This window comes from Hydra viridissima, unplaced genomic scaffold (genome assembly GCF_058129835.1).
Source record: "Hydra viridissima isolate aposymbiotic clone 2 unplaced genomic scaffold, HvirCarnegie_v1 scaffold_10, whole genome shotgun sequence".
In the NCBI taxonomy this organism is placed as follows: Eukaryota; Metazoa; Cnidaria; class Hydrozoa; order Anthoathecata; family Hydridae; genus Hydra; species Hydra viridissima.
The window spans coordinates 1,308,534-1,335,000 of NW_028324309.1; the positions used below are offsets into that span (position 1 = coordinate 1,308,534).

The 26,467-nt window shown below is 28.3% G+C and overlaps 3 protein-coding genes across 11 annotated transcripts; all 3 read left to right on the plus strand.

The window, feature by feature from the left end:
• Positions 1-30: 30 nt before the first annotated feature.
• On the plus strand, positions 31-2,631 carry LOC145193264 (cytochrome b-245 light chain-like). Its single transcript, XM_080070708.2, has 5 exons — positions 31-526; positions 755-839; positions 1,120-1,194; positions 1,788-1,871; positions 2,080-2,631. Exons 1-5 carry the CDS (start codon positions 469-471, stop codon positions 2,336-2,338), a joined length of 561 nt encoding a protein of 186 aa, XP_079926834.2. The 5' UTR covers positions 31-468; the 3' UTR covers positions 2,339-2,631.
• Positions 1,176-10,764, plus strand: LOC145193529 (uncharacterized). 3 transcript variants are annotated; one of them, XM_090100227.1, is made up of 6 exons: positions 3,210-3,396; positions 3,640-4,921; positions 5,002-6,167; positions 6,253-6,528; positions 6,609-7,070; positions 7,161-7,307. In XM_090100227.1, the coding sequence occupies exons 3-6, from the start codon at positions 6,042-6,044 to the stop codon at positions 7,287-7,289; spliced, it is 993 nt and encodes a 330-aa protein (XP_089956353.1). In that variant the 5' UTR covers positions 3,210-3,396; positions 3,640-4,921; positions 5,002-6,041; the 3' UTR covers positions 7,290-7,307. The 3 variants fall into 3 exon arrangements, with proteins under 3 accessions (XP_089956354.1, XP_089956353.1, XP_089956352.1); XM_090100228.1 differs by lacking the exons at positions 5,002-6,167; positions 6,253-6,528; positions 6,609-7,070; positions 7,161-7,307 and adding exons at positions 1,176-1,194; positions 10,430-10,764 and having other exon boundaries at positions 3,212-3,396; positions 3,640-3,892; XM_090100226.1 differs by lacking the exons at positions 6,609-7,070; positions 7,161-7,307 and having other exon boundaries at positions 5,002-6,302.
• A 3,727-nt stretch (positions 10,765-14,491) lies between these two features.
• Positions 14,492-21,665, plus strand: LOC145192948 (uncharacterized). 7 transcript variants are annotated; one of them, XM_090100222.1, is made up of 3 exons: positions 14,492-14,738; positions 14,989-15,161; positions 20,008-21,664. In XM_090100222.1, the coding sequence occupies exon 3, from the start codon at positions 20,011-20,013 to the stop codon at positions 21,412-21,414; it is 1,404 nt and encodes a 467-aa protein (XP_089956348.1). In that variant the 5' UTR covers positions 14,492-14,738; positions 14,989-15,161; positions 20,008-20,010; the 3' UTR covers positions 21,415-21,664. The 7 variants fall into 7 exon arrangements, with proteins under 7 accessions (XP_089956348.1, XP_089956349.1, XP_079926424.2 ...); XM_080070297.2 differs by lacking the exons at positions 14,492-14,738; positions 14,989-15,161 and adding exons at positions 18,396-18,781; positions 18,920-19,001 and having other exon boundaries at positions 20,008-21,662; XM_090100223.1 differs by lacking the exon at positions 14,989-15,161.
• The last annotated feature ends 4,802 nt before the right edge of the window (positions 21,666-26,467 follow it).

Consider the following 26,467-nt stretch of genomic DNA (forward strand, 5'->3'; position numbering starts at 1 on the left):
GATGGCGAACATAAGTATGTTAACAATTGAAATTTAATTATTCTTTGTGCTTTGTTTAATTTTTTTACTGCATAATTAGATTTTAGATTTTTTTTAAAAATGGCATTTTTTAAATAAGTGCATTATAAAGCTGCATTATATTTACTATTATGCTATGATAATAGATTATTCAAATTTAATAGTTAATAGAAAAGTTTTCCAATGGTGTATTATACTTGCTCTGCAGTGTTATAAGCAATTTAAGTATTAATGAAAACTCCATTTACAAAATAACTTTAAATTCAATGAGGCTATTGCTTATATGCTAACAGACAGTAAAAGTTTTGATTTGTAGTGGTTTAACAGTTTTCTATGTATACTATAACATTAATTTAAAATCATAATCTCTAATGCATTTGACTCTTGTTTAAACTTTTGATATTAATATTTTTTCCACATGTTTTAACTTAAAATGTATAGTATAGGTAGATGGGCAAAATTGAGTGGGCCATGTGGGCCAATGAGCAAGGGATTATGTCCTGTTATGGTAGGTTAGGTTTTTTTTTTTCAATAATGATTTGTGAATTTTGATTATCATAATATCATAAATATTTTCCTTTGTGAGATTGTTTTTTAAAAAAATTCATTTTGTTGAAAAAAACTCCTAATTTATTTGGCAATCCTTCAAAATCATGATTTATATATTATCGAGTATATGAATTTAAAAGTTGCGTTATTCACATTTGACTAAATTATAAAAACTTTTTTTACAAAGTTTTGTGTCTTGGTGGTATTCTTGGTGTTTCTAGTCGTGCTCTTCAATTTCAGCATCGATATTGGCAAATAGCGGCATATGCTATGTATCTTTCAAATTTAATTTGAAATTAAAGATGCAAATGTGAAAATATTTTAAAATCTCTGAAAGATTTAAATTTCATTATGAGAATTATGATGACCACAAAGGTGATGATCATGAATTAAACTGCTTATATTTACATGAGTTAAACAGCATATATTTATATACGACATATATTACTATGTTTATATTTATATGTTACATTGATGATTGACAACAACAATCATTTTTTATTATGATGATTGATAAAAAATATTTTTCATTTAACTTAATTTCTCTTAAAGGGCTGTATCTTTTTTTATATTTCTTATTGAATATCCCAGAAGTAAACGTAAAACTGGTCGCACACTGCAAAGATGGTAATTTTATGTTTATATTGAGTTGATTTTGTTTTTGTTAACATTAAGTACTTTCATCAAACATGGTTGAAGAAATGAAAAAAGAAATAAAAAAAAAAAAAATTAATTTTTATTTTTTCTGAGTATTTTGAGTTTGGTTTAATTTTATGTAAAAGAAAAAATTAAATAATTTTTTTTTGTCTGATAAAAAACAAAAAAGTTATTTAACTTTTCCAAAATGAAAGTAGATAGTAGTTTATTATTAGTTTTATATGAAATGTTACCTTGCAGTAATTTTTTGTTCAGTTTCCAATACATTGGATGTTGAGTACAACCATCTTTTTTGTTTACCATTCAAATATTCTTTTAAGTGAGATTAGTAGCTTAAAAGTGAGATTGTTATTCTTTTTAGTGAGATTAGTAGCTTTAAAATTCAATAGTTTGCTAGCAAGTTTTTTAAAAGGTAACTAAAAAGTATCTCTCTTTTACTTTCCTTTTTTTTTTTTAACTTCCCTTCTTTTTCTACTTTTTTTTGGCAAGAAGACCTTTTAGGTACTTTTCTTTTTGATGAAAAGGTCTTGTAAGTAAAATTTTAAAAAATCTCTCTTCATCAGCTATCAGTTTGAATTGGTAGAGTTTGTTTCAATGTTTGGAGTGGTGGGTCGAAACTACTTCATAAGATTCGTTTTTTATTTTCTGTAAGTAATTTTACTACATATTTCTTGCATCAGTTAATTTTTAAATTTAAAATATCATTAGTAGCTTAATTTAAATACTTATAAATCAGAATTACTATGTTCAAGTCTTTGGTGTAAAATTGAGTTGATTTAAAGTTGTCATTACTTGAACAAATTTCAGATATATTATTTTATACTCTTGTTTATTTTTTCTCTATGAAATCAAAAGTGCCGGAGTTCCATGTTTATTTTGTCTTGGTACAGTTTTGGGTGCTTTGGGTCTTATTATAACTTCACTTATCTATCTAAAAGCTTCATTAGCTGGTGAGCTGTGGACTCCTTGTGAAAAGGAAGTTGAACAAGAAAGATCTTTGACCAGAGTGCAACCCCCTACTGTAGCACCACCAAGAATGGTTAACACAAAACCGCATCCAACAATTGATAACAACACAGGTTACCAGAATTATGATCTAACTGCAACGCCATAAAAAAAGCTCTTTGATGTTAAATTTTAAAACAAAAACACTTTTGACATTTGTTTTGTTAAAAATTTTTGTATTTAGTTTTAAATAACTTTAATTGTTATTTTTATAATCATATTTATCTTTACAGATATCTGTATAAAATGAAATTGTTTGCACAACTTTGTAAATATTTCATATAGATAATATTTTGATAATTTCATATAGATAATATTTTGATAATAGATAAAAACTTTGTAAATATTTCATATAGATAATACTTAAAAATAATATACTCGGAAGACTGAACATCTTTTTTTTGTTTGTCGAATCTTAAAATTTATTTTTTGTGATGGTCTGAAAATAATTTGAAAAGTATATATAACAGCATCCTGTTGTTTAGTTTTTTTTTTTTTTTTTTTTTTTTTTTTTTTTTTTTTTTTTTTTGCGTTACAATGTTTAGAGATAGTGAAATTAAAGAATTTTATTGTATTATTTTGCATAGAACATGTTATTGTAATATTCTGTCTAGAAATATAAAATAAAATTAAAATAAAAATTGAAAAATAATTTAAAATATAAATTAAAGTAAACTGCATAAAATTTAATCTTTAAAAAATTGTTTTTTGTTTAAATTTTGTTTTTTGAACACATAGCTATAAATACCCTGCTTAAGTAAGCAGTTTTATGATGAAAATGTTTATTTCAGAAAAAATAAAATATAATCTTTTTTTTTTTACAAAATAAAAAGAAGATTATGTTTTACTTTATTCTTTTCACAAGTAAAAGTATTTAATGGATTCTTTAAAAACTTTTTTCAAATATTTATGATCTTCTTTTTAAATAGTACGTTGAGGCTTATGTATTTTGTCCAATTTTCATGAGTAATTTTTTGTTTAGTAAATAGTATTTGAAAACAAGAGACAATGGCTGTTTTATTAGTGTTAACAAATTGGGATCAACTTGGAGACACTGGTAAAAAAACAGGTTGGTACTTACCTGAAGTTGCACACCCATATCATGTTTTTAAAAAAGCTGGACTGTCAGTTACTTTCTCCAGTCCAAATGGTGGATTAGCTCCATTGGTAAGTTACTTTGCCAATTGTAACTTTAATCAATCTGGTGTTAAAGTTTTACACTAGTTAGCATGTAAAAACAATAATTTTGTTACAAAGTATTTATAGTACTTTTAAAAAAATTAAAACATTTCTGATATTTTTTGTTTCAAGTTTTACTTCAGGTTTTCGTAGAAAATTTTTACAAACCAAAAGAACTTATTTAACTTTAATTGGAGAAAAAATTTGTTTTGATTTTCTGGCGTTTTTCAGGACCCTAGTAGTTATGATGCATTCAAAGAAGATCCGGTTTGCAAAGAGTTTTTAGAAGATGCAAGTGTTTCTGAGCTTCTCAACACTACTGTTGCTATAAAAGATGTTAATTCAGCTTTGTACAACGTGATCTTTTATGCTGGTGGTCATGGTCCTATGTTTGATATACCAGATTGTGAAGCTTCAAATGTTTTGGCTGCAAAGATTTATGAAGCAGGAGGAATAGTATCTGCTGTTTGCCATGGAACTGTTGGTGAGAAAGATTTTAAAACATTTGAATAGATAAAAAATCTTGTGTAAAAATTAAGTACATCTATAATTATTTAGTTTGTATATCCTGCATAGTCCACAGTCTGTATGAAAATACACATTTTTTATATGTTGGTGCATGTAAAAAATGTTTATTTTCATACAGACTGTGGACTATGCAGTATATATGAGCATATATATTAGGGTGTTCCAAAAAAATGACTTTTTTGAATTTCAACTAACATTGCTTTTCATAAGGTGCCCCAACCTTGATATTACTAATAAAATTTTTTTTTTTCATCATTAGATCACTCCATGACTTCCCTCAATAGGTCCAAAGGTCATTTTTTGCCCCTTTTTTGCCCATATTTTGTACTAACTGAGGGGAGTGTTACCATTATCCAAATTGATTTTTCTATCTTTTTTTTTGTTGTTTTATCTTTTTGAAAGAAATTAAAATATAATGTTAAGCTTAATTTTTTTTTTTACTTGAACAATGAAGATCAAAAAATTCAAAAATATTGATTTCTTTTACAATATTTCACTATCTTTGTCCTATGTACCATTTAAATGTTTTTTTTGTTAAATTTTAAATACACATATATTTGCTTCATTTTGTGAACAATTACATTTTACCTTGTGTACGCAGTTTGATTTTTAACTTACTTTATATTTTAATTATTCTTTATCTTTTCAGTAACTAATTAACTTAAAAAAAGTTACTTTATAGTAAAATGCCTCCAAAAAAGAAGTTAAAGCTTACTCGAAATAAGGCTGAAGTATTTCTAGTAAAGAAAGTTAGAGAAAATCTGTCATGTTATAAACTTCCTACTGGCATAGAGGTTCTGCAATACTTCCTTTATCTAAGAAACTTGAATCCCAAAGTAAAGAAAACGGTTTTAATTAGGTGTCATTTCGAAATTAATTTATTTGAGCTCAGATGCCCTCCACAAGCTGACTGTTGTGTAATGTCTAAGTTGATAAGGCCATGGAATCTTGCAGGATTCCCTATCATAACCTTAGAAAATATCAGGTAAATTATGAATTCAAAATTTATCAACAAACTTATTTTTATCTTTATTCTAAACATTGAATAAATTTTCCATTTTAAAGAAAGAAGATTGATAAAATGGTGAACAACTATTACTTGTTAAAGAAGAATAGCAAAAGGAACAGCCCAACAGATACAAAAAGGAATGAGGAATTTTTTGAAGAAATATTAAAATGCTTTTGGATTAGTAAAAAAAAAGAAGAACTAATTGAAGATATTATGAAAGACAGGAGAAGGACATCCAAAGCCAAAAATGAAGATATTGTGTTTATCATGGACCAACTTGGAAATAGGATGGGAAGAATAGGAACAAATGATAAAAGGTTTACATACACTATTAAGAGATCCCACAAAAAATTGTGTTCCATGTTAAACATGGAAAATAAACTAAACAATGGTAACAATCTATATAGTTTAGAAAACTCTTCAAGCAAAAATAATAATTCTGACTGTGAATATGTAGCAGATATAAAAAAAGAACAATCTACCTCTGTTGTTTTGTTACCAAAAAATATTTTAAAAAAAACAGCTCTCACAGCAATAGGTGAGGGACTTTCAGTTAGACAACACACTGCAATAGTGGCAAGTGTTATTGCAAATTCAGGAGGTGATGTTACTAATTTTGCAATATCTTCTTCAACTGCGTTTAGAGTTGCAGAGGAAGTTGTAACTAAAGAAGGAGAAAAGATTAAAAAACACATTACTGAACTTGTTAAATCTTCATCATTACCAATTATTCTCCATTTTGATGGAAAAATAGTTAAAGAGTTTACAAACGGAATAGAACATCAACTTGACAGACTGGCTGTTTCCATCAGAATAGATGGACAGAGTGAGCTTCTTGGGATTCCTCATTTGAACTCTTGTACAGGAGAAACACAGAAGAATAAAATCATAAAACTTCTTCATCAATTTGATATTTTTGATAAATTACAAGGATGCGTTTTTGATACAACTTCTGTAAATACTGGTAATAAAAAGGGTGTGTGCATTAGATTAGCTGCAAAGCTTGATAGACCTCTACTTCTCCTAGCATGTAGGCATCACATCTATGAAAGGCATATGGCCCAGATAATCCATTGTTTAAGAAGCTTAAAGATGTATGAAAAATGCCATTGTGTTAAACAAAGTAAAAATTGAAGACATTTCTGATAGCTGGCTGCAAGTACAGTTCAAGGAAGCCTTATCTTTCTCTCAAAATATTATTAGAATGAAAACAATGAAAAAGGTTTTTAAAATTTTGAATAAACTGAATTTTCTGTAATAAAATAAGTTTAGTACTGTTTTGTGTCTAAATAAATAGTTTTTTTTAGGATGGATGTAGGTCTGATTATCTAGAGTTAGTGGAATTGACAACAATGGTTTTATCTGGTGATGAACAGTACAAACTAAGAAAACCTGGGCCTATACACCATGCCAGATTTATGGCAAAAGGAATATACTTTTTGAAAATGTATCTCCTTCTAGACAACATTTCTAGCTTGACAGATTTCGAGAAGAAAGAAATAAATGATATGGCATTCTTCACAGCAGTATTTTACACTGAGTGGTTTATAAAGGCTGAAATTCCTGCTATCGCTCCATATCAGGTGACATTTCTATGTTTTAAAAGTTTTTAATCATTTCTTTGAAAATTTTGCGTAATATTTAATAGTCTAAAAATCTTTAGGATATGAAAGCTCTTTGGCAGATGATGAGATACTCAAAAATCAATCCTGTCCAGGCAAAACCTGTTATAGAGTCTCTAAAGAGACACACCTGGTACATAGACCCAAATATTCTAGTTATGTCTCTTGTTGATAAAAATGTACAAGAACGGAGTGAAATTGCCAAGAAGTTGTACTCAACCCCAAGACCAACAACTTATGCCATAGAGAGACATCAAGTTAATTTAAATATACTGAACTCCCTTATGTTTGATGATGATACTCCCCCAAGTTTGATCCCGCTTATAACTGACCAGAGTTGGTTAATTTTCCATATCTTAAACCAAGCAAATGCTGAAGTACAGTGGCTTAAGACTCCATCTGAGACATGGGATCTAAATGACTATTACCTAGAATTCAAACAATTTGTGAATAATCTTAAAGTAGTAAATGACTGTAGTGAGAGGGCTATCAAACTAGTTCAGGTATCTATTTTTTATGTTTGGTACTTACTGTTTATGTTAAAAATCTCAATTTATTTCACAAGCTCATTACTTTTAAATATTGTTTAATAGGAGCTGATCAATAAATCGCACAATGAGGATAAAAGACAAAGTACCTTCCTTGTATCAAACAAATATAAGAGTGAAAGAACAATGAAAAAAAAATCTGATTATGTAAAAAATTCTTTGCTTACAAAATAAATTTATAAGCATAAACTATGTTTGACAACTAATTACTTAAGAAACTAATCATAAATATGATTTTATTACGTAAATATAAATATCTTAATAAGTAAAGTATCTTGTTAACAAGCAGAACACTAACCTAGTGCAAAAAAGCTTAAAAATGCCTTTTTTTTGAATTTTGTGATCTTCATTGTTCAAGCAAAAAAAAAAAATTAAGCTTAACATTATATTTTAATTTCTTTCAAAAAGATAAAACAACAAAAAAAAAGATCAATTTGGATAATGGTAACACTCCCCTCAGTTAGTCCAAAATATGGGCAAAAAGGGGCAAAAAATGACCTTTGGACCCATTGAGGGAAGTCATGGAGTGATCTAATGATGAAAAAAAAAAAATTTATTAGTAATATCAAGGTTGGGGCACCTTATGAAAAGCAATGTTAGTTGAAATTCAAAAAAGTCATTTTTTTGGAACACCCTAATATATATACTGCATAGTCCACAGTATATATATATATATATATATATATATATATATATATATATATATATATATATATATTTCATACATACTGTGGGCTATGCATTTTTGTGAAATTTTCACATTTTTAAACTATTTATAAAATAGTATTATACAATGGTTTAAAAAAAAAAAATAGATACATTAAGGATTGTTTGTTAATTCTTTTTTTTTTTTTTTTTTTTTTTTGATGATTTTAAGAAAATCTGAGAGTTAAGATAAATAGAAATCAGTTGAAAAGCAATAAGCAAAGCAAAGAATTGGCAAATGATAGGTATGAAGGATGGTTTCAGGATCAGCAACAGAGAAATAGCAAGTAAATTATTTCCGAGAAGTCAGAAATACTCTGAAAACATTTGAAATAATAGTTGGCATTATTGTCATCCAATTTCTTGTAACTGCATTCAATTTTTTTATATGGTCCAAAGTTCAAAAAAAAAAAAAGTTTAAACGTTTAAAAGCCTGATAAAAATGTGGTTTGGTGTGGCTAAATGTGGTTTAGTCTGGTTAAATGTGGGTTGCTTTGGATAAGTCACAGCCAAACTATCTTAATTTTCTCACTTTACTGTGCAAGTGTATAGAGGTTCTGAGGATTCTAGCTGCTTCCATCTATTTATATTCAAGTTTTCTATCTTATCTATAGTTATCCTCTTCTTCAAAAGCTCTTTGATAATTGCCCAATAATATACTACGAAGAGGATTCTCAGCGCATAGTGATTTTATCTTTACACTGCTTTACATTGTACAGTGGTATAAAAGTAACAAGAAGAATAATGGCAAGAGACCAAATCAAGCCATAACAATACATGTTTCTTGTGGGCCTAGCATACAAAAGTATAAAAACAAATGCTGTTAAATTATTGTTTTTGTTTTTATATGCTAAATTTAGAAAGCTTTAATCTTAGATCAATTGAGCACATTTTGGTGTCCGTAGTTACAGTAGCAACAAAAAGAATGTTTTTGTTTTTACCTGATATAACAGCTAATTTTTTGAGAATTCTTCCTTGCAATAAAATGGCTTTACAGCATTTTCCACTTGCTATCATTTTTAAGGGCTTTTGACACTTTCAGCTTCAGCTAAAGGTTTACCTGGCAATTACCTGGCAATTACCTTGTAATCTGACATTAATCAAAAAAGAAAGTTATCGCCAGAATGAGTTTGGTTGTTAAAATTTTGAAAGAATAGGGTAAAATGAAGTCCCCTTACAAAATAAGGCTACTGATTGATGATCAAAAACAAAAAGTAAAAACTAGTTTGTTACTTTATTTTTATATTTGAAATGCCGCATCATACCTCAGTATGATAAGTATTAATTTGTTACAGTAAAAATTGGCAATTCCTTATTACAGTTATGAAGCATCAGCTACTTTAATGTCCTTGATGGGGTCAGAATCACTGTCAATATTACCAGATGGAATTTTGTTATTGTCTTGGTTATTGTCTTAGTAATGATCTTGAATTATGCTTCTTATTGACATCCATGTGATTTAAAAAGTTAAAATCACTACTATTGATGACGCACCAAGAACAAAAAAAGGAATTAAGAAAAAAAAAAGACCAATGGAAAAGTCTGTTTGTTTCCAAAGAGTAAAAATGCTATACTGCTGGCCTTCATTATCTGTAGACCAGTTTAGCTACGGTCTCAGAATCTGGTTGATTTTGTTTAAATCCAAATAAAGTAAAAAAATATGTTCATTGCTAGCTAATCTTGGCTTTGCGAATGGGAAATGTATTGCATTTGCAACAAATGCTGTAACAAAAAATGTTATACCTTCTGTCTTCAGGACACTTACACTTCCATATCGGAGGTATCTTCTCTACCATAATACAGAACAATGATACTGAAAATGGTAAAGATGAAGTACCATGCAAAAAGTCTTTTTTTTTTTTTCATTTTGCTGATTGGTGACGAATATAGCATGTTTTTTCTGCGGTATTGTTCTCCAAAATTGTATATAGCCTTAACTTCATTACCCAAGAAAATCCTTTGGGTTGTTGAAAGAGTACAACTTGTAGTTTATAAAAATGTAAACTTTGAAATCAGACATTAAAGCATGCCAAAGAAAATTGCATTTAAAGTTTTGCCAAAAAAAAGAGATTTTTTTATGGCTTAAATGACAACTCAGTTTTACATTTTTACAACATATTTATTGATTCATTTTCTTTAAGTATATCAAAGACATTGTTTATTAATTTTTTTACAAGGATATTTTAACATTTTATTTAACAGGTATTTAATGAACATCAATTTAAGACAAAAATCCTCTTTAGTTTGAAATGGTTAGAAACATCACATTTTGAGGGGCTAATAACAATAGTTTTCTGTTTTGTCCATGGTCATTGGTTGTCATTATAAGCAAATATCTATAATCTTTTAGCACTAACAGTGCCCTAAAATTGTGTAAAAAAGTTGTTGATGTTAAATGTAATTGGCTTACCAACTGCTCGATTTCAAAGATTTCTTTATTTATGAAAAAAATGTACTCTTTAACCTAAGTTTCAAGGTCATCAAGTTAAAAAGTTTTATAAAAAAACGCAAAACATGATCTACTTTGATTTAATACTATTCTGTTGATTTTCGTAAAAAAGCTGCATTTTATCTTTTAAATGTTGTCAAAGTAAGGTTTTTGCTTTCAGGACTTTTAAACGTAAAACTCTCCAATGGCGAATACTTGGTCAAAGGGCATAATATCACTTCGTTCACAAACGATGAAGAAAACGCTGTTGCGCTTATGGATGCTATGCCGTTCGCTTTGCAGACCAAGTTAGAGGAACACGGTGCAAATTTTATTGCTACTGGTATATTTACCGAAAATGTACAAGCATCGGATCGTGTCATAACTGGACAGAATCCTGCATCGGCTACCGGGACTGCAGAAGCTATTGTAAAGAAACTAAATGAATTGTAAATAAGGAGATCTTTTTTTTTTCTCCTGAAAATTTTTTGTAATAATAGAATCATGTAAAATGGGGCACAAGTTGATATTTTAATTAGTTGTGACAGCACAGTTAAAAATTACCAAATCCTATAAAGATGTAATAAATGATGAGTCCCTCTGTTACTACGGAAGAACATTTTTAAAAAAATAAAATAAAATGTGAATAAATTAACAGTCAAATAAGTATTTTCTCGAAAATCTTGCGGACAAAACGCACACTGTAGTGGAAGTAACTTATTTAGAAAAAAAATGTCCACCAGAAACGGTTTGCATTTTTGAAGCCGACCTAACATAACCTAGGTTTTGAAAATATGTCGATGTCCAAAAAAAGACATCGACATATTTTCAAAATCTAGGTTATGTATTTAGTGGGTCCAGAATTTTTGGTATTCAAGAAAGGTAGCTTTGTAGAGATGGTGCTAAATTGTTTGTTTTATATAAAATTCTGTGATCGGCGCCTGGGAACAATATTTACATAAAATTACTGTGATTGACGCCTGGGAACCAGAATGTCTACTTTACATGGTCATATCTTTTGAACGTTAAAAAAAAGATTTTTTTGCGTCATCAGGGATAATAGTGAAAATTTTTCACTGTTTTTAAATTTTACATTTTTCTATAACAAATTCAGCTTTAACATCAATCCTCATCTTTAGAAAGTGAACCTATGGTTATTTTCTCTCCTTTATTAAAATGCCTAGTCCTACTGTAAAGTTCTTTTAAAACAAGTCTCTTTCCTTCCAGCTTCTTAATATGCTAAGAGCTTTGGCTCCCCGTCTATTACTAAGTTCACAAGTGTTCTTAAATTTATTTCTTTCCAAAGCAGGGATTTTTCTTTAACTGAAAGAAGCGTTTTAGAAGAACTTTTAGATTGTTTAACGGCAATTGGTAAAAGTCCTTTGGCTTTAACCTTGACTTTATTTCTCTCCTCCGAAAATTTCTGTTTCTACTCTTTTAAGCATTGAAGTTAGGCATCTTGTATAAATATGAAAAGAAATTTACATCCAGACTTTCAGTTTCAGATTTTCAATATAAATTTAAAAGTTTTAAGTTTGAAATATTAAACAAATCAATTGTAAATGGTCGCCCTACGTTTGCCCAGCTCCTTTGTTAGATTTTCTCATTTTTTGTGAGTGTATACCTTTTACATGTTTTCATTTGTCCAAGTGACTGGTAACTCGTTTTTATTGGTCCAAGTGACTGGTGACTTGTTTTTCCAAGTTATGGTGACTTGTTTTTTCGAGTTTGATTCATCCTCTATTTTCAGATGTTGATCCTAAAATAAAATTGATTCGAGTAATTTACAGATTATCACAAAAATTGAAACAATTCTTGGTTTCTGATAAGAATGCTAATTTTAACTTTAGAAATCCGACGGTTAATCTCATACTTGTTACATTTTATACGTTTAATCATAGATATCATAAGTTCAATCATGCGTTTTACTCAGAACAATGCATTTGTCTCCTTCTTCCAGTCTTTCTAAAGATTTTCTACATTTAATTTAAATGCCATTAGAAGAATTTTAGCCTCGTTTACTTACTTGTTTACCTTGTTTGCTACAGTTTTTTTTTAATGCCATTTATCAGAATTTGACAAATTTATTTGAAAAAAAATTGAAATGATTTATTTGGTTTTTCGTTTTTTTTTTGTTTCAAACAGTTCTTCTCACCAATTAATGATCAATCAATGATTCTCTTTTTTTCTTTTCCTTACATTATTATAGGTAAATGATTTTAGTTTGGTATATCATTCATACCTGCGGCTGAAATTTTTTTAATACCTTTTTTAAGTCATATCTTCCTTATAACAGTTTCACCAATAGATTTTTTTTGGGGTCGGAAAAGAATAATTTTGAAAAGAACCCACTTTTAATTATTAGTTTAATTAATAGTAATAATATTTATGATATTATCTTCCTCTTCCGGATTGTGACCCTTTTAGAACCAGTTCTTTACCTAAGGGAAACAAATTGCTTTTCTTGAAAGCTGAAAATAAATCCTGTTTTCCTCAGAAAGGTATTCTTGTATAGTTCAATTACTAGAATAAAGATATACTGGATTAACTGGTTTGGAGACGATTTAAGATAAAATTTTTGCCTATAATGTTATTGATAAAGTAATGAATACTTTTACAGATTTAAAAACAGATTACAGATTGACCTTTAAAAGCTATGTAAAGAAGACTTTAATTCTCTGCAGCACCGCAGAACTGCATGACCCAAAATCTTTTTGATTCTATCATGTGCTTGATTAAAATTTATTAAATTTCATAGACTTTAAAATTTCATATAACTTTTGTACATCTCACCATTTTTTAAGATCGCTTCTCGGCCTAATGGTTAAGATCAAGTGTAGCTGGCATAGGCCGGTGTACTTGTATTAAACTGATATTTTTCTTTTTTTTTTTACTCTTCAAAGGGAAACTCAGGGTTGACGTGCTGCTGGGTCTTCCTTGGAGAGGAGTGGGCTATCTGCAAGGCAGTTGCTGGAGGACTCTAAACACTTTAATACCTTACCATTTTTTAAGAGATTTGTAAAATAATATAAATACTTCATATTATAAAACATTTAAACGCTTAAATAATCTTAGGGAATGCCCTTGACTACCATCAACAAGGGAGGACACACCCTTTTTTTTACTCATCATCTCAGTGGACCCCATCAAATACACTGAAAATGAAATCATTTCGCATTGCTACAGAAATTCCTAAAACTATTTTTCTATCTTAAATTGTTTCATTTAGACAATCCTAACGTTATTTCTTTTTTTTTTTCTTTTTTTTTTGAAAGATTTAATGGCAGGTGGTGGTTTTGGTTTATAACTTCTTAAAAACTGTTTAAAAAAAAAAGAATAAGTCCAAAATATATACCATAACTACAATCTACCTTGACTAATCTTTAAAACTACACACACACATACACACGCACGCACGCGCCTGTACACACATACATATATGTATATATATATACATATATATATATATATATATATATATATATATATATATATATATATATATATATATATATATATATATAATATAGTGTGTATTCCATGTATTTCATATATTGTTCCATATATTTATGTACTTATTTTTGTGGCTATAACTAATATTAGCTTTAAATCTTTTAATTAATTTTAGTAGCAACAAAAAATGATTAATGTTTTTTTGAGTTATTTTTTTGTATTTTATTTCGAACAAAAAATTTTGGGTTCTTTTTTATCATCATAACATAAAATCAATTCAGTAGATAAAGCTCTGATAAGCCAACAAATATCAACTGTATTTTCATGACATTGCAGTTCATTCTCAAATTTTTTTATTATTGACTTTGGTTTATGTTCATCGACGGAAAGATTATAAGTTAGAAAAACAAAAACGATAAGAAAAATACACGTGTGAAATTTAAACGGCTTCTCAATAAACTTTAAAAAAATCAAATAAAAGTTTCTTGCTTTAAAACTTATTTGATTTTTATATTCTTTTTAAATGAAAATTTCTTACTTCGTTGTTTGACACAAATTCAATGTTAATCATTTAATCATTATCTCTTTTGTTTGTGGATAAACCCGTTGAGCTAGAGGGGCGCTATGGATAGTTTTGATTTTTTAGATCAAACGTTTATCTTTTAAAAATCAAGTTAAAATATTTTGATTCAACATTATGTCTTAAGTCAATATTTTTATTTTGGTATTTTCAAAGAAATGTCCAGTTTTTTTTATCAATGAATTTCCGTAATGTTTTTCTGAAAGTTCGGAATCTTTAAATATTTATACACGAAACCTTGTAAAAATATATATTTTATGAATGCAGATTAGGATGAACCATCAATATAGCATATAGGTCTTTAAAGTTGTAATCGTTTACTCGTTACAGTTTTCATTACATATATCAAAATTGATCAAGATTGTTTTGGATATAAAATAATTAAAAATATAAAAACATCAGGAAAGAGCTCAAAGCTGATATTTACACTCTTCATCGTCCATCATCGAGCAAAATGGTAAAATTTTGATAGTTATCACTAACTTTTTTTTTTTTTTTTTTTTTTTGGGTGATTAATGTTGATCTCTCTATAAATAGAAAGCTAAAGAGTTCAAAAATTCTCTATATATACTGCTTTCAGACCTTTTTACATTAAATGCAAGAAAGTAAGCTTGTTGCACTTTTGAGGATTAATTAATAATTAACAAACTTAAAAGATAATTATGGGGAAAAAATACACTTGAATAATTTTGAAATATTTATTTCAGAAAAGTTTAAGTACCATCGCCAGGATGCTAAAAAATACCGTAAAATGAATCGTGACAAATTGAAACAAATTTCAACTTCCAAGTGGTTAAGTAAGGTCCGAGGCAGACGCCCCTCTTGTGCATCCATGCCCCTCTCAACTGGTCAAATCGGACCTAATTGTATTTATTGTGAGGTATGCTCATACTACTTACTTATTTTTTTTTTTTTATTGTTTTGGTTAATTTTAAACTTATTCTTTTCATTCTTATTTAATGGGGGCCGATATTTAAGGGACAATTGGTTGAATATACAGATAACAGTTAAATATGTAGATAACAATTTAAAAAAAAAACATTTACAAAACAATTAACTCCAAAATATTGTTATCATATGCAAAAATTGTATTAATGCTGAAGCTTACAAGCCGAAACTTGAAAAAATTTTTTCTATTTTAACCTTAGGTTTCCTTAAGAAAATCTACAAAACTGAACAAAAACTATTTTAAGGACCCAAAAAATCTGTGCCTGCCGGATATAAATATCAACTTACAAGTCTTTCAGAGTAACCTACTTAGCTAAAAATATCTCAATTGTCTTCTTTTGTATTTATATAATTAAGACTTCCGATGGAACAAAGGTTGTAAAAACTTATTGCTTCATTAAACCTGAGATTTTAATAAAAAATGATACTATCAATTATAATATTTTTTCAGATTTATCTTTTTGTTTTCGTCATAAGAAGCTAAACTCCCATTTCTTTTTTTTTTTTTTATTTTGTTATGTTTGCTTCTAATGAAGCAAACATAAGAAGAAAAAAAAAAACAAGTTCTTAACGAATCATTTAAACATAAGTTCAACTCATTTCATATCAATACTATATTATACTATATTTATAATATATTTATATTATATTATTAATCTCATAATAATGCTAATTACATTCTATTTATTTTGCTTTATCAAATTCAAATTAACAAAATTTTTTGATTTTCATTTCTTTTAATTGAATTATTATTGTACATATGTGCTTAAAAATATATATTCTTTTCTTAAAAATTAAAAAAATTAAAAAAAATTTCTTGCATTTATTTCTTTTCATTTGTTTTCTTTTTTTTTTTTTTTTCTTTTCTATTTTACATTAAAGTTCATAAAAAGTTTCAATGAATTCATTAAAAACAAAGTCTTAATGTTTTTATTATTTTTAATTGCCAGCATGTATTTCCAAGTTAACTTTGAGATTTTACCCTCACAAAATAAGCAGATGAAGCAGATTTCTAAAAAGGTTGTAAATGGCCTAATATCTATCAAACTGAAAAAAAATAGATTACGTTTTTTCGTCAACAAAAATATTAATGCTCTTATCAAAGGCTCTAAAATGTCATAAAAAATCTTGTGTTTATAAGCAGAAAACTGATGAATAATTAATTTGCAAATAATTAATTTTCAAATAAATAATTTGCAAATAAATATTTTGGAAACAAAAATTGGAAAATAAATATTTAGAAAATAAATAACTTACGAATAAATAATTGGAAAATAAATCATTAGGATGTAAATAATATGCAAAGAGGTAATTTACAAATAAATAATTCGCAAATAAATAATTGCAAAATAAATAGTTTGCAAATAGATGATTAACAAACAAATAATCTGCAAAGAAGCAATTTACAAATAAATAGTTAATAAAAAAATATGTTACAAGTCTCACAGATTGGAGAGAGGGGGTTATTTATTTATTTAGATGTTGAAGATAAAAACAGTTTTGTTTTGCGTCTACATGTTACTGCTCCAGAAGGCTGAAAAGTTTAATACATTTATTTACTCCCCTCTTCCACCACCACACACCCCCACCACCACCCTCACCACAACCCCACCACCTAAATTCAAAACTAAAATTGTACATTTTAACTTTTTATTATGCAATAAATCAAATTGAATGATGACGAACTTTGGCTAAAATGAGCTTCTTTGTGTTAGAGCGAGGCACAAGTCTGAAACTTGAATCCTGGGTTATTGAGCTGAAACTTAAATCCTTTGATTATTGGTTTGAAACTTTAAACAGGACCTAAAAAAAAAGTCTGTCTTTTAAGCTGCGAAAACTTTTTCCCGTTAATAATTTAAGCTATTAAATTATCAATGCGTAAAAAATTTCACAGCTTCAAAAGTTTTGATTATATTTTTTTAAAAGAAGCTCAATTTTGGCCGCATTTAGTGAAATCCTATTCGCATTTCAATAGGCAGTGATAGTAGGTGATATAAACCACTATTCAACTGAAGAGCAGTAGTTCTAAGCATCAAGTTTAATTTGCATCAGTATTGAAATATTTAAAACATGCAGTCGTAATTTTTCAAGAATAAGGGAGATAATTAATGAAAAATCTAGGGAGATAATTATTGAAAATGTTTTGTTCAAAAACTGAATAAAAGCAAATCGGAGATGCTAATTGCCCTGATTCCAAAGGAAATACCATTGTTTTTTTTTGTCAACAAATCTCCCTTGTTTAAAAAACACTGGTTTAGTTAACAGAGGAAATTAAACACTGTTTGGTAATAGGATATAACATAGATTACAAAATAGAAGCTGTTGAGTTTTTGTCAATCACGTAACTTGTTAAGTGTAAACACAACCTAAAGCAGGATGTCTTTCATGAAAAAAGCCTCGTCAAAGATTTCGAGGAACTGTTTTTGATATTGGTTTGTATAAACAAGTATGGTTTTTCTAAATTCAAATCATTTTTTAAAATTTAGGAAAATTTTTTTAAGAATTTAGGAAAATATCTAACCGACTGTTTGTTTTCGCGCTGATAGTTGTTAACAACATTAATCATCAATAAAACTGCTAACTAAGGTATCAAAGCTTTATAAAAAAATATTCCTTAACTTAAAAAAATCAAAATTTGATTTTAATGGAAAATTTCTTATTTCAGAATAAATTTTCAAAATCACCAGTTTCCCCCTCTTCCAACCTTCCCCCTCTTCTTTCTCACTCTCCCTGGAGCTATGAATGAAAGAAAAACTTGTAAATAAACTCTTAAATAAATGTTGGTAATTTGATTGGTCCTGATAAATAATATTTAATCACTTCAAGTTTTGACGCCTGGTGTTAAATTTGACTTTTTTTATTTTCATCTAATAAATTTTTATTTCCGTTATTTAATTTCAGTTCGATTTCTAGTTAATGTATCGTGCGTCATTTTTATTGCCTCAAAGCCTTATTGTCATAAAAGAATTTGCACGAGCTCGATAACTTTAATAGTACTGACAAACATTGTGTTAAATATATTACATATGCATTATTAAAACTATATTTACACTTCACTATGTGGTTTGGCGCCGGAATAGAACAATAAAGTTACTGTAGTTCCTATTATCCTTATATTATTACTTTTATATTTTATCTTTTTTTAAAAAAAATCATGCATTAAATAACAAATACTACAGCAAACAGCAGCAACAACAACATCTATAATACTAGCAGAAATACAAAGTAATAATAATTGTCAACGCAAATCCATAGTTACCGGACGCGCGATTTTCAAATCACCGAAAACTTGCGAAATAAATCTAATTTTACCTAATATACCTAAAATTAGAAGTGGTTTAGGGTTGAAAGGTGTCGCTTAATGAGTTGTCGTTTATCGCACTTTTCTTAATGAAATTTTGTGCGAAAGAAGGAAAATTGGCGAATCAAGTACATTGTATGGATCTTTATTTACACGCGCGCTATTTGATTTGATTGACATTTATCTCAGTAAGATCACTACTACAAGTGAAGAACGCAGCGGGAGGCCCTCGACGTGACAGATAAGTTACTGTGAGCGAATTGTTGTTTTATTCTCGGTTTTTTTGTTCGGGCATTTCTCTTTTGAATCATCGAACAATTTGTGTCTACCAAAAACGAGATACTCGCTTCTAATCGTAAAAATAAAATTAAAAGCGTGGATTTTTTCAGAGAAAAAAGAGTTTGAAAGAAATCTTACGAAGTGCATATTTTGGTGGTGACTTGGTAAACAGTTGTGTTGTTCTTCGTCAAGGTTTGTAGCCTTTGTCAATAACATTTCTGAGTATGGGTTACGATTGCGTTTGCTCTTGCTAAATTTTTATTGCCAATATATACAAGAAATAGGAGGATTTGTTGAGCGAACGCTAAACAAAACTGTTGTCGTTTTGGATTTATATATTGATATAAATTGATAAAAAATAACATTGGTTTGGGCTGACTTGAATACAGTTGTTTTTTTTATTTGGGTATATGTGTTTTTCTTTCGTTTTTTTTTTTTTTTTTTGTTATTTTGTTCAATAAAAATATTGTCAAAATTACGCTGGCTTTGTTATTGCTATCGTAACCTTCATTTTGACGTTGATTTTTTTTAAACTAAAAAACAAAGTTATAAAAGTAAATATCAATTATTTTTTTTTTGTACCGCAAAAAAACGTAGAATGTTAAAACATGTTCTAAGTACAACCATGAAATTTGTTGCACATTACTACAAAGCACATTATTACTGTACATATGTGCTTAAAACTCGCTTCATAAACTGTATTGTGCCATAAAACTCACGTAAAAAATTGTATTGCTCTTTTTAAATTCGATCAAATTTTCCATTTTGTTTAAAGCTTTTTTTTTTCTGTTTTGATCCCATGAAAAAAATTTCAAAAAATTTTAGTTGTTTAGTTTCTATGTGAAGTTTATCTCATCACCTCAACATCATCTCAAATATACAACGCTTTGATATACTAATTTTTTATGTGTAAATACACACAAGCTTTGGGTTTTGAAACTTTGCAGTATTGCAATGAAGTTCATTTAAAAATTTTACTTTCTGGGGAAACTGTTAAGAGCTGCTAAGACAAAATAAGAACAACTTAGACAAAATCTCAGATAAATGAACTAAAAGTTTTTGATTCTCATTTTATCATGAGCTGTTAAAAGTTTTTAAATGATTTTTTATAGTTTTACTTGATAAACGTAGCCATTTTTTGACTTTTTTTGCTTTTTGCTTTCAAATTTTATTTTTTAAACAAATTTTACTTCTATAGTGAATGATGGATGCTACCGTACCGTTTACAACATCTACAGTTGTTGAACCAGCTTCTGGCTCCACGTGCCCTGCGCCATATTATACTTACAGTAATGATCAACAAGCCTATGCAGAGTATTACAGATCAGGGGCTTATCGAACTACTTCTCAATACACAAACTTGTCAAGTAGCCCATATTACCCAAACCCTTACACAGACGGACATTACCACCATCATTACTACTCAACCTACCCAATGCTAAGCATGCAAAACCAGCAAAAGGAGCTTGTTAAACCTCCGTATTCCTACATTGCTCTTATTTCAATGGCTATACAAAGTTCTCCTGATAAAAAACTAACTTTAAGTGGGATCTATCAGTTTATCATGGAGCGCTTTCCATATTACAGGCAGAACAAGCAGGGGTGGCAAAATTCAATTCGTCACAACCTTAGTCTTAATGAGTGCTTTTTAAAAGTACCACGTGATGATAATAAGCCTGGTAAAGGTAGCTACTGGTCTCTTCATCCAGATTCTATGAATATGTTTGAAAACGGCAGTTATTTAAGAAGACGCAGGCGGTTCCGAAGAAAAGATATGAAAAAGGAAGATGATGAAGATTTAGAAGATGGCGATGGAGAAGATAGAGAGTCTGAGGAATCTGAAATTTGGGTTTCATCAGAAACCAAACACTTAAAACCAGCCGAGGAAAATAAAAAGCCTACCGTTGAACAAAAATCAAAACGTAGCGAAAAAAATAGAACAACGAATTCGTCTAAAGAAGAAACAATAGAAGAGCTGTCTTCAAATAATATCGTAAAGTCCGAAAAAACCACTGACATTCATTGTGACTTAACAATTGAAAGTCTTTCAGATAAAAACAATGAAAGCGAAAAGCCTTCACCTCTTCAAAAGCAAGACGAGGTGAAAGATATTAGTGCTCAACAGCATCAACAAATTAACACATACGACAACAACAGTCAAATGTTTCAAAAAACAACCCCATACACGGAAGCCAACTTAACATACACAAACCTAGATTCCAACTTCCTAAACTATCATTTGAGTTACAACATGAGCGATTCATCGAATGCTCATCGCTATGTTACTGAAAAGCATATAACAAACGTCCCTGTTCTTGATTACAATATACGTTCAGCAAGCGTTGATTCAAACCACATTAATCGAGACAATTCAGCATCTTCTCGATTAACTGAACTGGCTTCTTCGTCAAACGAGATGTACACTCTGCCACGTTTTATCTCATCGCCAAGCAGCAATTTTCAGCAGAACGAAACGAGGGATTTTTATCCAGCAATAAACGTAACATCATACGGGAGCTTTTCTTCAGCTGTGCCCGATCAAGAACGTGTGGGTTCATACTATTCACCGTACAGAGCATCAGCCGCACCTACTTATCCTTATTGAGTTCAATGAACTTATTTTTTAACATTCAGGAAAAAAAATTCCATAAAGCTTCAAAAAAAAAAGCTGCATTTGGAAAGTTAAGCTACTTGAATTGAAAAATTTATTTTGCATTTTTTTGTATTTATTGACATTTATTCTGTTTTTTATACGTACTTTGCTTACATCTTTTGTTCATATTAAATCTTCCAGTAATTTTTATAAACTAAAAGTTTTTTGTTTTTTTTTATATAAAAAGGGCTATAAAAACTAATTTTCTGATTGAGTTTTTTTTTTAGTTTCCCAAAAGAATCTTGTAATGTTTTCAAACCTTTTACTATAAATATATAAATATATTATACGAAATATTATAGTATTATGAATATGTAGAGCCCTAATAACCTATAAAAATATATATATCAAATGTAAAGTGTATTAATCATGCGGCGAGTGGCACCCTTACCTATCTTACCACCCTTTCACCAAATATTTCCACTTGAAACAAAAATTTATGTTTTTACATTTTTAATTGCTTATTTGCCTAAAATAACAAAAATCTACTCCCCTCATCGTATTTTAAAATATTTTGAAACGCAGGCTTAATATTTTACAGAATACCTTTGTAAACTTGATAATTTACTGCACAATATCTGGAAAATTTAGAAATATTTTTTTTTTTTTTTTTTTTTTTTTTTTACAAGTTTACTTCTTTGAACATTAGAATGTTTATATTATTTTTTAAAAATGTTTACAAATCTAGAGAAATAATTTTTTTTTGTGTGTAAAGGTTTTTAAAAAACTTTTTTGCTCTTTGGAAGATTTCTCTATGAAAGTTAAAAATAGAGTTTAAAAAAAAAAAAAGCAAAAACTTTTTTTAGATGAACACTTTTTCAATCTTTCCAACCTCGTTTCCAGCTCTTGTTTTGTTTGTTTCGTTTTTCAAGTTTTCACTATTCTAAGAAAGACGAAAAAGTAATGAAAAATATCTCTTTCCTGGAAGATTTTATATTCTTTTGTAAACACTCTGCGTTTAGTTTGAATCGGCAAACGAAATAACAGAAAGGCCAAGATACGGAAAGATTTACACTTTTTAAAAACTTGTTTCTTATACTGAAATAAAAAAGTATTTCATATAACGGGCGAAAATCAATGAATTCAGCCGATTCTTTATTTTCCGCTCTTTTGAATTAAAATTTATCTCAATGTAAAGCTCTTCATCTCAAGTCAAGCCAGGATATCCTTTATTCAAGTGACGCTAGTTGTTTGTGGTTATTACGACGCAGTAGACAGCACTGACCAAACCAAGGATGATTTTTAACGAAAACAAGCGTATTCTATTAACGCAAGAGAAATAGAGTTCTAAAAGTTAAACTAGATTCATATAAAAAAGTTTTAACCAAATAAAAAGATTATTATTACAACTATTATTATAAATAAAATTATAATTATAATTATAGTTATGGTTATAATTATTATCATCATCATCAAAATTAATAATACTATTGCTATTACTATTATTATTACTATTATTACTATTGTTATTATTATTATTATCATTATTTTTATTATTATTATTATTATTATTATTATTATTATTATTATTATTATTATTATTATTATTATTATTATTATTATTATTATTATTATTATTATTATTATTATTATTATTATTATTATTATTATCATTATTATTGTTATTATTACTATTTTTATTATTACCATTATTGTTATTATTATCATTTTTATTACTTTACCATTATTATTATTATTACTATCATTATTGTTATTATTATTATTATCATTTTTATTATTTTACCATTATTATTATTATTACTATCATTATTGTTATTATTATTATTATCATTATTATGATGATGATCATGATGATGATGATCATGATCATGATCATGATCATGATCATGATCATGATCATGACTATGATGAACATTATCATTATGATGTATGTATGTATGTATGTATGTATGTATGTATGTATGTATGTATGTATGTATGTATGTATGTATGTATGTATGTATGTATGTATGTATGTATGTATGTATGTATGTATGTATGTATGTATGTATGTATGTATGTATGTATGTATGTATGTATGTATGTATGTATGTATGTATGTATGTATGTATGTATGTATGTATGTATGTATGTATGTATGTATGTATGTATGTATGTATGTATGTATGTATGTATGTATGTATGTATGTATGTATGTATGTATGTATGTATGTATGTATGTATGTATGTATGTATGTATGTATGTATGTATGTATGTATGTATGTATGTATGTTGAGTAGCAAAGAAACATATTTCCTTTATTTCCTTTTTTTAATCAAGAAGAAATAAGCGGCAGCTGGGAGTTGATAAAGTTGTTTTCCGGTTGAGAAATTGTTTAAAAGGAAATATATCCAACGATGTTTTGGGAAAAAACAGTTTTGGTCAACCACAGCGCACGTAGGAAATATTTACTTTATCAACACGTTTTGTTGACAGCTGAGTGTTCCACGTGTGGCTCAATGATGTACATGCGGTTTGCGTTATCGATTGTAAATAATAGGCGTGGTTAACATAATTATACGTGCATTAAGCAAATGTAAACAAAAATTTTTTTTTGCATTGCTTCTTAAAATTTAACTTCGTGTTGATTTGTGGGTGATGAATGTTTTAACTGTGGATTTATTTGCAGTTTTTAAGAAAAGAAAAGAAAAGAAAAGAAAAAGTTTTTTGCAGGCAGAAAAATAGTATGGTTATATATTATACAGTTTCCTGCAAAACTTTATCTAAAAATTACTCTACCCAATTAACAAAAAGACAAAACTTATTAATATACCAAACTCATTATACCAAAAGATTTTTTTCCTCTTCAGACACATGCACAAAGATACGCACAGACACTCGCAGACACTCACCTTACTCGAATAATAAACGTTTCTATTTCTAAGTGTTAATCTTACTAAACTTTAAGTTAATACATGAAATTTAAAATGAATAATGAACTTCTTTGTTCTTAATATTAATAACATTAAAATAAATATTATTTATATTTTCGAACGAAAATTAAATGTCGTTTATTATTTTCCTGGCATAAAATTGTGAAGAAACAAAAAACCTGCAATAAAAGACAAAGTTTATTTAAAAATAGAATTATGATATAAGATTAGAAACCAAGATTAATCAGAATTAAGATTAAAAATTATAAAACTACTCTTTAGTTTAAGTTTTAAAACAGCATTCCAGGTAGCTATATAACATTAGCTATCTAGCAGTGAGCTATTTTATACAGGTATCTGGACGGCATTAAATCCCCCTCCCCCCCCCCATCTCTCATTTCCACAAACAAATACAGAAGAACTTTTTTATTTGCCTCAACGTCAGCATGTTTTATTTGTTTCAAATAAATTTCTCTCGTGTAAACGAGACCATAAACCTTTAGAATAAGACAACTTCTCTTTTGCTGGGCAAAGTTCAATGAGATCCCTATTACGTAACTTAAATCTTAGCAGCAGCTATTGGGTCTACAACGATACAAAAGTTGGCACTCTAAACTAAAGAACTTAAAAAGTTGAACAAAATCCGGAATTTCACAGTTACAATTCCCATGCCATTTGAATCGAAAGCAATAAAAAAAATACTGCAATCTAAAAATCTGAAATCTGCAATTAAATCTAAAAATTAAAAATTAACCTAAAAGTTAAAAATAACCCCAAAAACTAAATTCAAATACAAAAAATAAAATTAAATCTTAATATTCTTCTGGACGATTTGGACTGTTTACAAAAATGAACGAAAAAAATTCTTATATACTCTTTATCAAAGTTTAAGTTAAATCGAATCCCAGTTAAATTAGACACTCAAAACTAATTATTATAATTATTACAACTATTCTTGTAACAATTATTTGAACTATTATTGAAATAACTATTATAACTATTTCCGTTAAAACTATATACACTGGCCTCATAAACTAAGGGAATTCTAAAAAAAAAATGCTTTTCCAGGAAGCAAATTATTTAAATAATTACAGAACAGTTTCAACTTAAAAACTATCATTAAATTGTTTGCTAATAAATGTGGAATTCCTGTTTTGTTTTCACTTCCATGTCTCTCCTTAAACTGTTTATTTTTTTTATGAATAAAAACAGTTTAAAAATAATTACATTTCAAAACCATGGGAACTTTTATCGTTAAATTCATTGTTCCGTTATTTTTTGTATCGTTTTAGTACTATTGTCCCGTTAAATTCATTGTTCATTTCGAGTCTGGGTTTTAATTGAGGAAGACGTAGCAGTTTTATAATTAGCCTTTTATGTTGCATAAAGCACTACAAATGTTGTTTAGTTGAAACTTACAGTAAAATTGTAACTGAAAGACCACAGAATAAATGTAAAAACGTTTTCAATCTAAAATTGATGATTGCTGGAACAATACAAAGTGAATTAAGTAAAAAAGTATAAAATGTCAAAAGCAGTAAAAATTGGTGTAGTTAATAAATATAAAGGAATTGCTTAAACTGAACATTTAGGTGGACAACTGAAGAAAAAGTATATTTCATACTTATCGTAAATTTATAAGGTTCTTGAAAAAGAACCCATTGCGAGTTTTTAACTCTAGCAAGTGCTAGAGATAAAATTCGTGAATTAGAATTCGATATTTCAGAAGTTAACAGTATGACGACACTTGAATGACACAGGGTTGTATAGTTATCGTGCAGCAAAATAAAATTCATTCATATCATCAAAGAATCGAAAAGCACGTTTGGAGTTCGCAAAGGCTCAAAGGAATCGGACTGAAGAATAGTGGAGACGAATATTATTGGCGGACGAGCCGAAATTTGACCTTAAAGATTCTGATGTTAAACGATCGTTTGGGTTGTTTTTTTTTCAGGAATCTCTGGATTGGGAGCACTCTACCTCATTGAAGATTAAATGGACTTATACATATAACTCAATTCGGGAGAATCAAGTGCTATCGAAAAATTTATGAAAGCAACTTAATGATATGCATTTGCATGGTTCAGAACAGGTGAAGAATTGTATTAAAAACTTCAAATTTTTTTCTGAA

What these genes read in the sequence shown, in the direction of transcription:
- LOC145193264 (XM_080070708.2), top strand. Translation starts at nt 469, where the DNA reads ATGGGCAAAATTGAGTGGGCCATGTGGGCCAATGAGCAAGGGATTATG. An exon ending in CAAATAGCGGCATATGCTAT is followed by an intron (nt 840 to 1,119) that starts GTATCTTTCAAA and finishes TTTCTCTTAAAG; the next exon opens with GGCTGTATCTTTTTTTATAT. An exon ending in GGTCGCACACTGCAAAGATG is followed by an intron (nt 1,195 to 1,787) that starts GTAATTTTATGT and finishes TCTCTTCATCAG; the next exon opens with CTATCAGTTTGAATTGGTAG.
- LOC145192948 (XM_090100222.1), top strand. Translation starts at nt 20,011, where the DNA reads ATGATGGATGCTACCGTACCGTTTACAACATCTACAGTTGTTGAACCA.
- LOC145193529 (XM_090100226.1), top strand. Translation starts at nt 4,623, where the DNA reads ATGCCTCCAAAAAAGAAGTTAAAGCTTACTCGAAATAAGGCTGAAGTA. An exon ending in ATAACCTTAGAAAATATCAG is followed by an intron (nt 4,922 to 5,001) that starts GTAAATTATGAA and finishes TCCATTTTAAAG; the next exon opens with AAAGAAGATTGATAAAATGG.